Source organism: Microtus ochrogaster, linkage group LG4 (genome assembly GCF_000317375.1).
Source record: "Microtus ochrogaster isolate Prairie Vole_2 linkage group LG4, MicOch1.0, whole genome shotgun sequence".
NCBI classification, from domain to species: domain Eukaryota; kingdom Metazoa; phylum Chordata; class Mammalia; order Rodentia; family Cricetidae; genus Microtus; species Microtus ochrogaster.
This window is the reverse complement of record NC_022030.1, coordinates 59,737,176-59,751,113: the sequence shown is the minus strand read 5'-3', so window position 1 is coordinate 59,751,113 and position 13,938 is coordinate 59,737,176. Positions and strand designations below refer to the sequence as shown.

At 48.0% G+C, this 13,938-nt stretch overlaps 1 protein-coding gene across 5 annotated transcripts in view; it reads right to left on the bottom strand.

The window, feature by feature from the left end:
* Hdac4 (histone deacetylase 4) overlaps nt 1-13,938 on the bottom strand; it is a 229,740-nt gene that overhangs the window by 42,630 nt on the left and 173,172 nt on the right. For 3 of the 5 annotated variants that reach the window (XM_013351744.2, XM_013351743.2, XM_026786156.1), the window contains exons 8-12: nt 13,509-13,621; nt 9,447-9,563; nt 9,159-9,357; nt 6,731-6,969; nt 241-495 (exon numbers count right to left, since the gene is read on the bottom strand). In XM_013351744.2, coding sequence (XP_013207198.2) covers nt 241-495; nt 6,731-6,969; nt 9,159-9,357; nt 9,447-9,563; nt 13,509-13,621 — 923 coding nt within the window. The remainder of the gene's footprint in view (nt 1-240; nt 496-6,730; nt 6,970-9,158; nt 9,358-9,446; nt 9,564-13,508; nt 13,622-13,938) is intronic. The other 2 variants (XM_005361679.3, XM_026786157.1) reach the window with 1 other exon arrangement.

The window sequence follows — 13,938 nt, the reverse complement described above, 5'->3', positions numbered from 1 at the left end:
TTTACTGGTTAGGCTGAATCCCACCATATGCTTGTTTTTTTTTTTTTTTTTAAAAAAAACAATCTACAGCCATCTATAATTTTGTGTGGCCCATATGCTCCAGAAGGTACATGAATGCCTTCAGAGACATACATGGAAGTGTTCAGGAAACACACCCTACTGCCCGTGAAGACAGAACAGTGTCTTTGATTCAGTGGACAGAAGGAGAAGCTGAGTCAGCTGCCTGCTCTCATTCCACACCTGTCTGAAGAGCAGCTCTTGCTCAGTGGCTGGGCGCTGGCTGGGTTCCGTGTCTCGAGGAGGCTCCACCTCTTCCTCCTCACTCTCAATGGGCTCCTGCTTCACCTGGACACCAGCTAGGGAAGGTTCCTTTTGCCCAGGGAGTCGGTCTAGGTAGGGCTCATCCAGCAAGGCCTGGTGTTCACGGAGTTCCTCTTCCGTCTCTTCAGGGTGGCTCTCAGGCTGCCGGGGTGGTTCGCTGGGTTTGGAGATCATCTGCAACACAGGGGAGACAAAGGAAGTTAGGACAGTCACGTGACTAGAAGACGCTCCTCCATACATCACAGGACAGGAATGCTGTACCAAGAACTTATGTGACCAAGGGCCGGCAAGTACCATTTATCCACACCACAAGGACCCCAGCATCATTTCAGATGCACAGGAAGTGATGCCTGGAGTTAAGGTTAAAGTGGCCTGAAGCCAGGTACTAGGTGTTCAGTGTTCATGCAGGGATTCTGTGTGCCAGGACAGTGCCAGGACTAAGACAGGCTGCAGGTTGCAGCTCCTTTTGCAGAGGGGAGAAGAAGTGAAGAGAGAGGCCAGTGTCAGTCACACAGCCACAGCTGTTGAGAGCAACAGCCTCCCCAGATGCCGCCTGTCAGGATGGAGAAGGGCAACAGAGGCAGAAATCCAGTACCCCATGCTCATAAGCTAGGGCAGAACTAGGAGGGCCCAGAGAGAAGTTCTCAGAAGCTGCCTTCTGAAAGCTTAGGGATGTCCCACACTGGAAGGACCTTCAGGATGTATACCATCAATCTGTGGGAAGCAGTGCTGGTGGTGCCCTGTCAGAAACATGTGCCAAGCTCCCCAGCAAACTTTTATGAAGGTACCACATGGCCGTGTAGGCAAGATTTTTCCAGTTTCGTTTTGAAAGCCTAGCCGGTTAGAGATCTTATTCCTAAAGCCCTAAGACACAAGGGCAGAGGTGGAAGGCAGAGAGACACTGGCCACAGGGCACTGCTCCTTACAGGATGGGTGAGGTCTGTGGGACATAGTATGGTGACAGTGGCATCTGTCCTGTACCTTAAGCATCCTGAGTATGCACATACATACAACAGGGCAACTGAATGAAGTCCCAGACATGTTAACTGGCATGGCTGAGATCATGCCATACTGTACACATGCAGATCAGCATACTGTAAACGGCCTCAAAAAAGCTAGGGAAGCCCATGTCAACTTAGTGAGCTGTCAAGCCTCTCCCCAGCTGATGGGAAAGACTCGGCAAGCAGGCTTCAATAAAAACTGGCTTTGGGTGGGGGAAGTGGCAGCATATCTTTCCTGCACTCCACTCTTCCCAATACCAGATGCAATCTAACTGGGAACAGGAGGTGAACCGGGTATGTGATGTCAAGTTTGTGGAGACTGCACCCTTTCAGGTCAGTGCTATGCCAAGGACAGAAGGGACAGAGTATCTTGAATGGCAGAGGAAACTCCCTGGAGAAGGTGGCTTTGACTGCTAGGGAGTCACAACAGACGGATAGGCAGAACTCACGAAACAATAACAAGGAAGCTAGGTGCTTGGAGCTGGGAACAACCTAGGAGCTCCAGAACAGGCTACCACTGCCCAGCAGGACACAGGGGTAAAAGGTGGCAACAGGTCTATGAATGCAGAGACAGACCACGGGGATCAGAACATGGGTGAAGAACAGTAAGAAAATGCAAGGTACAGTCTGGCTAGAGGGGCTGAAGTGTTAGCACTGGGGTACAGGTGACAGCGACTGGGGATAACTACCTTCAGGAAGGTACAAGTAGAGCAGAGGTGGAAAGATGGGCCCAGAGCACAGATGCTCAAGCAGTCTGAGAGCAAGACTGGGGCCCTTTCTTCTTCCCTCTGCACACCCCATACACTGGGGCCTTTCTTCCTCCCTCTGCCTCCTGCCACATACAGAGGAGGGAAGGAGGAGGGGGGTGAAGAAAGGTGGAAAGTGGTATTGCTTCTGTAAGGCTGACTCAACCAAGGTGACCAGGTCCTCAGGAACTCAGGTCATTACTGTAAAAACCCAGTTCTAAGTGGTTATAAGTGTCCAGGGGTAGCAGCCCATGATGGACTGGAACCCAGGTCCCTATGCTAGGGTGCACTTGGAAAAAAAAAACTGTTCAAAGTAGGCCATAACAAGTGAAGGATGTCACCCAGACGCAGAGGAAGCAAGATGAGAATGCCTAACTGAGAACAAGTGAAGGATGTCACAGGAAGGGTGTCTTCTGGAAGGAAGAAGCAGGGCAAGTGTGCTGTGCACAGATAGGCTCCATATCTAGGTTTGTCCAACATCATTTTTGTGCTTCAACATTGAAGAAAGATGTCAGAAGAGCATACGTGGCCCTTTACCTCTATATCCCAGCTAAAGGGGAAACAGACAGATAGCCTTTCCTCCAATACGTTTATATGAACAGCTGAGCCCAGTGACCCCCTACAACAATGGTTCTCTATTCTATAGCCCCACAGGTGACTCTTAACAACTTTTGTGCCCCTTTCTGTCTTGAACATGTCATGTGTTCTGTTTGGTGTCATGGCTCTTCAGTGTCCCTCTACTATTTAGGATTCTGAGTACCTTCTATTTCTCAGTTATAGTTTCCAGTGTCCCACTGGACAATGTTCAACTTTCCCAAAGGCTGGAGTCTGTTGAGATAATCAAGGCAACACTGAAAGTGACATGTAAGGTAAAGGAATGTCCCCTTAGAACCCCTGGACAGGAGCTCCTGTTAGCTGGCTGATTGTGGCTGAGGAGGATGCCTCTGAGAAAGGTGGGGTGAGTGTCCACATCAGTACATGTTTGTGGGGTTCTTCTATTTGCTATGCCTGATGCTGGGAAGGCTCAGCTTCTTGCTTTTGGTTTCTTGTTCTCTCATATGTGAATTGGTCCCTACTGCCAGGAGAGGTTTTCCTGTTTCCTCTCCAAGTTGGGTACAGGTTGCTCACCTGGTCAGGTTTGTAGCCTTGGCAGCAGTGGATAGGCAGGCAGGAACTCTAGAGCAGGGGGCAGGGAGCAGGGAGAGACTCTCAAGGGGCCACAGCTTGGCTAGGCTTCCCTCCAGAGGGTATTTATGAGGGATGTTACCATGGCAACAGGGGGCCACTCAGAACCATGTCAATGATGCAGAAGAGGCCCATGGCCTTCAGTGGGTGGGCTGGTCTGCTCAGCACTGACGCAGGTGCTGGTGCAACTAGTCTTCGTGAGCCATAGTTACAAACAGGGATAATCTCTCTCCCTCTTTAAAATTTAGCTCTGCTTCTTTGTGGTCACAGAGACTGGATCTTAATGCAGAGCTCGCTTTGGGAAGCAAACCTGGCCTCTGGTAACATGACAAGAGAAGCCAGCAGGGAGGCAGGCAGCAGCTCGCCAACACGTCAGTTTCTGTTATCCAGAGGCCTCTTGGACATCAGTTCCCTGTTTTATTAAGGGATGAAAACACACATACTACCAGATCCAGAGCAGCAGGATTAAAACACTAGACTAGAGTTCAGAGCCAGAACCCCACTGGCAAGCGCAAGGTATTTAAAAACTATTGGATATTCTCACAGGTAGACCACCTACAGAAGTCAAGTTCTCATATCAAAAGAGAGTAACACCCTGCGAGGACAACAGTGCCTGCACAAAGACCAAATGATCCTGTAGACCAAGCACTGCTGCAAGAACTGCTTTCAACAACGGGACTTTTCCACTGAAAGAGGAAGGCACATTTATGAGCACAACTTCCCACTTTTTGAAACAAGGTTGTGGTGAGGTGGATCTGGAGGCAGCAGGAAAAATGGGTGCTTCCCTGCCAAGCTGAGCATTGCACTCATCCCTTAGACAGCCTTCTTCCTTGGGAAGGTTTCTTCCCTTACCATGCCTTTATGAAGCACATTAATGTGGGCACAGCACCCATGTCAGGAACCAAAACCCAGTCAGATACACAGGCTGACATTCCAATCCCTAGGAGTCAAGAGTAGCTAGCTGGGCAGCCCTGTTTTGTCCCTTGGAAAGTGGGAAAGAGCACAAAGTCTGCTGAAAACACAATTCTAGAATGAGTAAGTACTCCTGTCACACCTTCAGAGCACCGGTACTTTAAGATGGTGGCTTAAAGTGGGCACTGAGCCCAGCCATGGTCTCCACTGTGCCAAGAAGGGAGTGGATGGCCCTTAGGGAGCAAGCTTCTCACACAGCAAGGCAGGAACGCTGGTGCCAGATAGCACAGAGAGCATCATTGTCTTCCTGGGTGTCCCAGGAAAACATTGTATAAACATTTCAATCAACTGTCATTTGCTATCACAAATCAATCACGTAACAAACCCCAGTGAGATTACCCAGCTTCTAAAGTCATCTTCAAGAATATGTCACACGTGAATGGGTGTTCCTGTCTTCAAACCTCCTACTACACCATTCAGGTAGTGACATAATGAAATTAATAAGCCTAGGTTGGCATTAGAGAGATGGATATGAAAGTGTTTTTGACACTTGGGAGTGTAGACGCTTGGCAGGAGCCTGTCTCACCCCCAGTAAATGTCGTTCTTGTGTAAATGATGGGATGCCTGGAGGCCCCAACTTCTAACATACTCATAAAGGCTGTGGGTTAAGGGGCTTGGGGCTGGGAAACTGATATTAGTGTGACTGACAGGCAGGAGGGGCCTGGCTGAGCCTGTGCCGGGCATGTGTTCTGCAGAAAATTCCTTGAGAGACCAGCTCAGTCTTGGACCTCTCAGCTTGCAGCAGGGATCAAGGTGGGATAGGTGTGGACAGGAGCCACCTGTCTTCTCTCTATCCTGGAAATATATGACATCAGGACCTCTGACTCATTGTGGGGCTCTCTAGACTCCTTTAGACTGGAGATCCCTTTGCACACGCAGTCATCTTCCAGGATAGTCTTGTCCCTGATCCTTTCCCACCTTCCCTAGGCAACCCACGGAAGGCTTGAACCCTGACAACATCTAAAAATATTAAATAGAAAATTCTAGAAATAAACAATTTCTAAGTTTTAAGCTGCATACTATTCTGTTTAGCATCATAAAACCTTGTCCTAGCCCACTCCAGCCCATAGAGGATGGGCGCCCATCCTAATGCACACATAATGTACTGGTTAGTAGCCACCTTGATTCTCAGTTTGGCTGTTGCTCACAGGATTCTGTACTGCCCAGTTTCAGGCACCTATTTAGTATTCTGGAATGTATCTCACCCCAGATTGTGAGAAAAGATGTAATTCATACACCCTAAAATCCATACTTTTAAATTGAACAGCTGAGTAGTTTACAGAACTCTATAACCACCACTACAACCTAACTTGGTGACATTTTCATTATCCCTATACATACATAAATGCTGTATGCATTGACAGTTGATCCCATTTCCCAAGCTGCAGGTCTTGACAACCACTAACTTAATTCATGTCTCTTAAGACAGCAGTTCTCTTCCTGTGGGTTGTGATACCTTTGGGAGTTGAATGACCCTTTTTTCACAGGGGTCTCATATCAGATATCCTGCATATTAGATATTTGCATTATGATTTACAATAGTAGCAAAATTACTGCTACGAAGAAGCAATGAGATTAATTTTATGGTTTAGGGGTTACCGCAATATGAGGAACTGTATTAAAGGGTCACGGTATTAGTAAGATTAAGAACCGCTGGTCTGTGGCTCTGCCTATCCTGGTCACCTCCTGTGAGTGAAGCATAGTAGGGTCCATCCATGACTGGTTTATTTTCCTGACTGTCATCTGTCACCACAGGACAAACCCTGGGGATCTTCCATCCACCATTTGGCTGCTATGAGCAGTCAGATGAGGTCTGTGGTCTCCTGGACGACAGCTACTGGGCTGTTTGCAACACACTCATCTGAGCTGATGCTGAAGCTACCCGACTAACACATCTGATGGGAACCTACTAAATAACCTCCATTTCTCTGCTTGCCAGCACCACGGCACTAAATTTTCCCATGGCTTCCGCCTGTAGATGGAGCTGAGAGACTCTGGACAAGCTGTGAGCACAGAGAACTCTATAGGCTGCCTGGTCCCAAGCTGCTTCTGGATGGTGTAACTCCTACATTCAAGTGACTGCAGGTGCCAGGTGACTTGAAAAATAAGCTTCAGGGACTCGATGTCATTGTAAAGTTGTAGGCCTCGGGTTAGGGTTTACTTAAAGATCTAGTTGGCTAATGACCCCAGAAAACCCCTGAAAGAACTGCCTGTGTGGATTGTTCCAGATAATGATGCAGAGGCTTCTTGCAAGGATGTTGTCCACTGTACTTAGACATGCAGATGGGCTGTGAGGAAGGCTGTGGACACATCTAAACAGTGGCTCCACACAACAGCACACCTCCCTAGGTTCTGGACCACACACCAGAGCACATGCTTTGTGTTCCTCCTTTCCCTCTTTAGCCACTCAAGGTCAGTGGAGGAGGAGCAGAGGCTGAGGAAGACAGCAAGGTGTATGACATCTGGTTCCAGGTGAGGGGCCCGAGGACAGCTGGGCAGACTCACCTTGCTGAGGTGCAGCTGCTGCTGCTGGAACTGTTGCTTGTGCTTCTCCAGGAACTGCTGGTGCTGCTGCTGGATCACCAGGTGCTGCAGGGCCTGTGCATTCTGTGGCAAGGGCGCTGACTGCGTGCGCCCCAGGGGTCGGTGCTGCCGCAGTTTGTGAATGGATGGGGACACCCTGTCCGCACCAACCAGGGACTGTGTGTGGAGGGGCAGCGCCCCCAGGCCTGAAAGATACCAGTCTGAAGATAATATGGAGGAAAAAAAAAAACAGCAGAGGGGAAGAGGAAGAAGAGAGGGGAGAGACGCTGTTGAGTAACCAGTGGAGAAAACGACATGCCTGCCAGCCCATGGCCTTCTATGAAACACAATTGTCTATAAACAGGTCCAATTCCAGCTAGAGGACATAAGCCTGGAGCCTGGGCTTGCAGGGGCAGGGGCGGGGTGAGCATAGTATAATTTGAAAGCAAGGCCCCCTGAAGATCCCATTGATATAGTCTCTCCAGGAGCTCTGCCCAAGGAGCACTCCGGAAGTGTGGCAACAGCCTAGGATCAGCCTGCCACACCTGTCACGTGTGTTCCAGAGATGGTTGTTCTAGCCCCTTCCCAATACCCAACTACCAGAGAGAAGAACAGTTTGTAGCCAACCTGCCGAAACTCAGAGACAAACTGACAGCAAGACCCTGTCCTCATCAGACACCCAGGCACTGTCAAGACAATGAGTTTCAGTGGATTCCACCACAGGAGACTTCACTTTGTATCAAACACAGAGTGGTATTGGGAGAGGAAGGGAGGGCAGCACAGGGAAGGAGGCAAATCTTCTAGGGGCATGAGAATGGGCTGCATAGAGAACAGGCAAGTGCAATGACTCACACAGCATGCTGAGGACAGTGGACAGATGTGAGCTCAGAGCAGTACATACTTCCTCAGGTCAGTCTGCCCAAGAGGAGGACTGTGGTGTATGGCTGGAGTCTGTGCTAAGAGCTGACCCCTTTGCCAGTGGGCACTGTTCTTAGTGCTCTGAGAGGAGCAGCTATGGCCACATAAGTAGTAGGATGCTGTAGTACTACTTTGGCTCGAATGTTCACAGGCTTGAACCCTATACACAGTATCATTTATCGCTGTTCTAGACAATGGGGAACTTGGGCCTCTAAGGACAATTATGGATGAACAGAAGAAACCCTGTTCAGGAGGCTCCTTTCCCCAGGAGAACAGAAGAAACCAGTACGACACAGCATCAGGACCACGGAGGAAGGGGGCACTAGGAAGAATGGGTGGACCTGCTGGGCGAAGAGTTTGGAGGCTGAAAGTGAATCAAGCACAGGCCTGACACCCCAGCACTTAGGAGACTGAGGCAGGAGAATCCGAGTTTGAGGGCAACAAAGCAAGATTTAATATCAAAACAGTAACAAAGGACCAAATAAGTAAACAGACAAACAAATACCAAAACCACAAATCCAACCCAAAGGAACAGTGTTTATCAACCAGGAGACCAACACAGACCAGGACGCTGCCTATGGGAACTGAGCCTTTCCATTTTATCACTCTGTGCTAGCATCTCACCCACAGACAGGAAGATGAAGCCCACAGTGAGCGGCTTCCCAGAGAACAGACAGGAAGGGGCCTGAGCATAATGAGCAACCCTTGGTCACTGGCACACTGCTCTCCAGAGCTGCGGCAGGGGTGTCCATCTGTCTCAGAAGATACCAGAAGCCAGAAATGCTGTTCCTGTCCAGATCACTGGCCTGGGAGAGCCAATGCACACTGGAGATGAAAAAGCACAAGGCAAGAACACAATACCAAGCGCCACAGACTGACTCATACCAGCAGGAGGGGGGTACTCCAAAACACTAGCCAGAGGCTGGCCCTCGGGAACACTGGAACTCGTACAGGCCAGTCCTAGGGTTGCTCTGGCTGTGGTTCTGAGAGAAGCCATGGCCGTGAGGAAGTTACCTACAGACCTAAGGACGGTATGGAACTAGGCAAGGCCACTAATAGGTAGGGTTATGTGTCTTGTGGGAAACATTCCACATTCGTAACTTCTGAAACACAGCACACTCACTAGGTAAATTGTACACATTTCCTATCTTTCTCTAACTTGTATTTTTCTAAAGGTATTTATCCTTAAGATAGAGCAGAATCAGGGTCTGCCTGGTCAATTCTGAACTTCATGCACTTGCTTCCTTGAGCTGCAGGGAAACCTGTCTGAGAGAGAGTAGGAGGCTAAACAGAGGGGTACTGGCATTGACTTCTACTCCTTGGTCAGCTTTCTTAGCACGAAGGACATAGTTCCTTGCCAGAGCTGAGATAGGGACCCACAGTTACTACTGTTGTGTGGGCTTGGGTGTTCTTTCTAGCCTTCTCTATAAGCTACACGAGGCCAAGGAGCAGCCTCCGAACTAACTGCCAGAGACCCGGTTGTGGTTCTTACCTGTGACAAGGGGCGTCTGGGTGGGTGCCTGCTCTAGCAGGACCATATGCTGCAGGAGGGGGTTGTGAGCGGCTCCACCATCCCGCTCCAGGGGCGAGGTGCTCAGGTACGGGGTCAGGTGCGTGCCAGGGAACAAGGAGATCCGCTGCTGGAGGGCTGGGAGAGCAAGCCTCTCAGCATCCTGCTGGCCTGCTGCACCCTGAAAGGTACAACCCGATATTCTTCAGGCTGTGGAGACTGAGGCAGACATCCACCCCATGTCATACAGAACCCTGGAGGCCAACTTACAGCGGCAGGGCCAGTGGCAGGAAGCCCCAAGGTGATGTTGGGTAAGGATGGCGATGTGTAGAGAGGAAGTGGGGCGACTGAGCCTTCTCGAGTCACAAGTCTGTGTGCCAAGCTCGTCTGTAGACAGAAGACATCGTGACTGTGAGAGTCTGCCACAGATGTTTCAACATATGCAGCACATCTGGGGGGGGGGAGATGAAGGGAGACGGGGACAGATGGGGAAGGACAGAGAGACGACATTTACAGTATAAGGTACATGTAGGTACCTGGTGCAAAAACAGGCTGCACAGACGGTGGCCTATGGCATCTTCCACAGGTATAAAATCAGTGTTTTCATTCCTGAGTTTTCTCCCTCCAAAAGAGCTCTCACTACCTTGTTTGTTTTTATTCAATTTGTCTACTTACAAAAAAAACTATGGGTAGGAGATTTAGGACAACACATTTAAAAATATTTAAAAATATTTTTGTAGCTTTATTTTTTCTAAGAATGATATCAAAAGCAGAAACCAAGGACAAAGTTACTGATGAGCAGGAAAAACCCTTTTCTTATTTAGAGGTAGATAATGGTGACAACAGGATCTACAATGGACAGGAAAGACAAAAAGACTGAAATAAAAAAGAACTTGTCAACCAGAGACCAATTAACATGAGAGCAGAACTCAATAAAGACAACGACAAAAAGCACCCATATTAAGGGAAGTGAAAAAAAAATGTTTAACTTCATCAGTGACCGAAAAACGGATTTACGGAGTCATCTAACTGGCAGACTTTCTAAAAGCTCAGAGAAGCTGAAACACATGGCCGTGGGATTATAAATGGCTGTACTCTCTGTAGACTGATTTTGCAATCTGTGTTTGGAAGCCATAAAAGGTGAATTGTTCTTGATTTTGAGGCTCCACTCTAGGGATGCAATGGTTAAGAAACAGTCCTAAGGAAATGGCTCCCAAACACAGGGAAGACAGCCACCAAGAAGTCACATGATGGCAGCAATATGTGACATCATCCATGCCAGTCATAGTCAAAAGACACAGGGATTTGTGCATGTCAGCACATAGAAATCAGGAACGGGACTGAAAATTCTAATGGATGTTCTTTCTATTTATTGGTGATTAATGCTCTGTCATTATTGTTAGTGTTAAGTGGTAGAGGTAAGCTTAGGGCTGCTAGTTTTGTTGTTAAGAGTTAGTACTGGCCTGGGGGTTAGGGACGGAGCTAAATTTAGGGTTAGGATTGTGGATAGGTTTAGGTTACAACTTGGTATAAAGTTAGTGCAGGAGCTACAATTAGAACTAGAGATTAGATTAGTTTTAGACCTAGTTTAGAGTTAGGGCTAGAGGCAGGATTACAATTTCATTTAGGGCTAGTATATGAGCTAGGATTAAGTTTAGGGTGAGAGCTGGGGTTTGGGTTAGTATTTTATGTTAGGTCTACAGTTATAGCCAGTGTTAGGCTTAGGGTTAGGGGTAGGCTAGGCTAAGATTGGAATTAGGGCTATGTTTAGAGTTAAGACCAGGGTTAGAGTCAGTATTTGTGTTAGGTATAGAACTTTAGTGTAGTGTTGGGTTTAGGCTCAGATTTAGGTTTAGTGTAGGGTTAAGGTTTTGGATATAGTTAGGGTTAGGTTATGGTTAGTGCTGGGGTAAACACAGAGTGTTACACGTAGTAAGTAAGGTTTTATACTATTTCTGCCTGAGGTTGGGGGGTGGGACAGGTCCTGCTGTCTGGAGTGCCCTATCAATCTTTGCAGGTAAATGGATAGGACCTGCTCAGAAGATCTTTTAGTGTACTATATAACAGCGACTGAGAAACAGTCTTAGCACAATAAAATTTCACTTCTAGGACAGAAAAAAAGTACATAAGATGAAAGTTATTGATGAACAATGGTCACGTGTCTGCATCCCAGGCCTGAAAGCAATTTCTACCTTCCTGCAATGGGACAGATGGCTACTTTCCTAGTGCTCATATCAGAGACCCTGACTTTCGTGATGCCTTGGGGAGCCACCTGGGAGCTGTGCACTAGACTGCTTCAGGGCTGTGGCAGGAGGCAGGAGGATAGCTGCCTTATATGTGCCTCTTGGCACAGAGCAAGGGCTCTAGCTACCATGAAGTTTGCTAACAAAGTTTATGCATACACAATGTAACTAATCATCAAAGGGTGTGTGTGCACGTGGGCACATACTTTGCATGTGTCAAAAATAAAAGTACTTTCAAATCTCACTTGAGGGAAGATGTTTTAGCTGTCATGAGAAGCAGGGCTGTGTTGCAGTGTAATAAGCTGAGAACAAATCAGCAGCCCTTCTAATGTTTATAAAGGTATAATTTCTTTTAGCACTCAACATGGCTGCTTAGCTGATTTACTTGTGGAACTAAAGAGAGCTGCTTGGTTCTGTTTACTTGCTCACACAAAACATGGGTATGTGTGGGGTCTCCTGTCTTCAGGCAGAGCACACTGGTGACTTGCAGGAAGATTCCCTCAGAGCTCCATCCGCTATAAGATGGGCTTGTCAGTTTCCTGGGAGTTCTGGGGTTCCTTTATGAATCAGGGCTAGTGGTCAGAACCTATGCACACATTGCAGGAGTGTGAGCACACACAGTTTGTAATGAGAGCACAGAGGGACACAGTTGAGGTTCTCAAAGGACCCCACACATGAGGACCCTCAGTTACAGCTCCTCCAATTCTAATATCTGATCCCGTACTCAAATGCCAGTTCTGCCTGTGAGAATGACAGTGATGAGAAACACCGGCAACCTTACTGCTCTTGGGGATGCTCTGTATCTTCTACTGATTTATGGGGGGCTCAACTGACATAATTAGGCTTTATAAAGATCAACACATAACTTAAACTGATGCAGGGGTGCTCCACCCGAATGAGGAGCTGTTACACTACTGTGATACATCATATATGTATATGCCCATATCATATATGTAAATGGGTCCATGACCAACAAAAAGGAAGCAGAGTTAACATCTGAGGGTGGGAAGCAGTTTTGTGCTTGTGCTCTGAGGCTAATCACAGGTAGGTCTCAGTCATGACCTCAGTCCTACAGAAGGACTGTTAAAATGCCTAGCAACCCAAGGAAGTACTGAACTGGAAGACTAAAGAATACAAGTGATGAAACAAATGCAAGTTTAAATTAAAAGGGACCTAGGCACAACCGAGTGAACCTTACTTCTTGCAGTGACCCTTATTTCTAACTTTCTAGACATAAAGGGGCTAGAAACCCAAAATGAAAATGCTAAGCACTGTGCCTATGTATCCCACCTGAGGCTATCAGCTCTTTGGAAGGGCAAGATTCATTCCTAAATGACAAAGTCAGCAAGAACATAATAACAGAGTTCTGTAAGCTGGGAGCTCCTAAGAAACTTCCCAGTCAGTACACTCACACAGAACACAGCAGCTCTGGCTCAACCCAAGAGTCTGTTTCAGGGTTTTCTGCTCCACCCTGACCTGTAGAGGCACCACTACAGTCTGAGTTCTCAACTGTGTTTCCCCCACAGCCTGGGCTGAGCCTGCCTTCCTCACTTACAGGAAACTCGAAAGCAGCCTTCTCCGCTGCTGCATCCTGGGCCAGGCATGTGGGTCAAGGATGATTTGGAGTGATGGGAAGTATGTAGTAAGTGCAGATGTGGGACCTACTGCTCTAGAAAGCCACTTTGGAAACCACGGTCTTTCCATTTGTGATCCTTTCCACCAGTAATGTTTGTTTCTCTAACACTTGGTTTGCTGTTATAATTTGTATATTTCTGAAATATGTCTTTTTCACTCTACAACCATTCTCACACACCTGTTGTTTGCCCCATGTGCTTCAGCACACAGTGTGTATGGTGGCAGCTGCTTCTGTGACATACCTGGGGAAAGATCAGGGAAAAGGCAAGATGGAAGGTCTCAATATGGTAGGAACTGAGGCCCTCATGTTTCAGGAAGACCATGATGAGGAGAATGGGGAAGTAACTCCTGGAAAGCCCAGGGTACTCCTAGGCTTTGCTCCTCACTGGATAGTCAGGCACAAGGCAGGTACTGGTGGGGATGTCTGGCCTATGTGAGTCTGAGACTGACCCACCTCAGCTGGAGCGCTGGGCACGGTGGGTGCGATGCCATTTTCAGTGCTGACGTTGCCAGAGCTGCTATTGGGAGAGCTGGGACCGGAGCCAGGGGCGCTGCTGCACGCGGAGTCTGTAGGTGAGAGACAGCAAGTTGGGGTTAGGCACTGGAGAGACATACTTCCCTACTTCCCTGGGTTTCTGCTTCCTAGCCTACTGGCATGCAGAACAGGGCAGGATTTCAAAGCAGGGATGGCAACACGATTCCGTCGGTCTTGGCTTTGCTGCTGACCTCCCATGAGCCTCCCAAAGCTGAAGCTCTGTGGATGCATGGCTGAGCTCTTCACAATATACACATTACCCATTCCACAGCTCTTTTGAATTTCAAGATGGTTTGAAACATCAGAAAGGCAAGCTCTTAAACACTTAGTAATATTCAGACAAAAGACC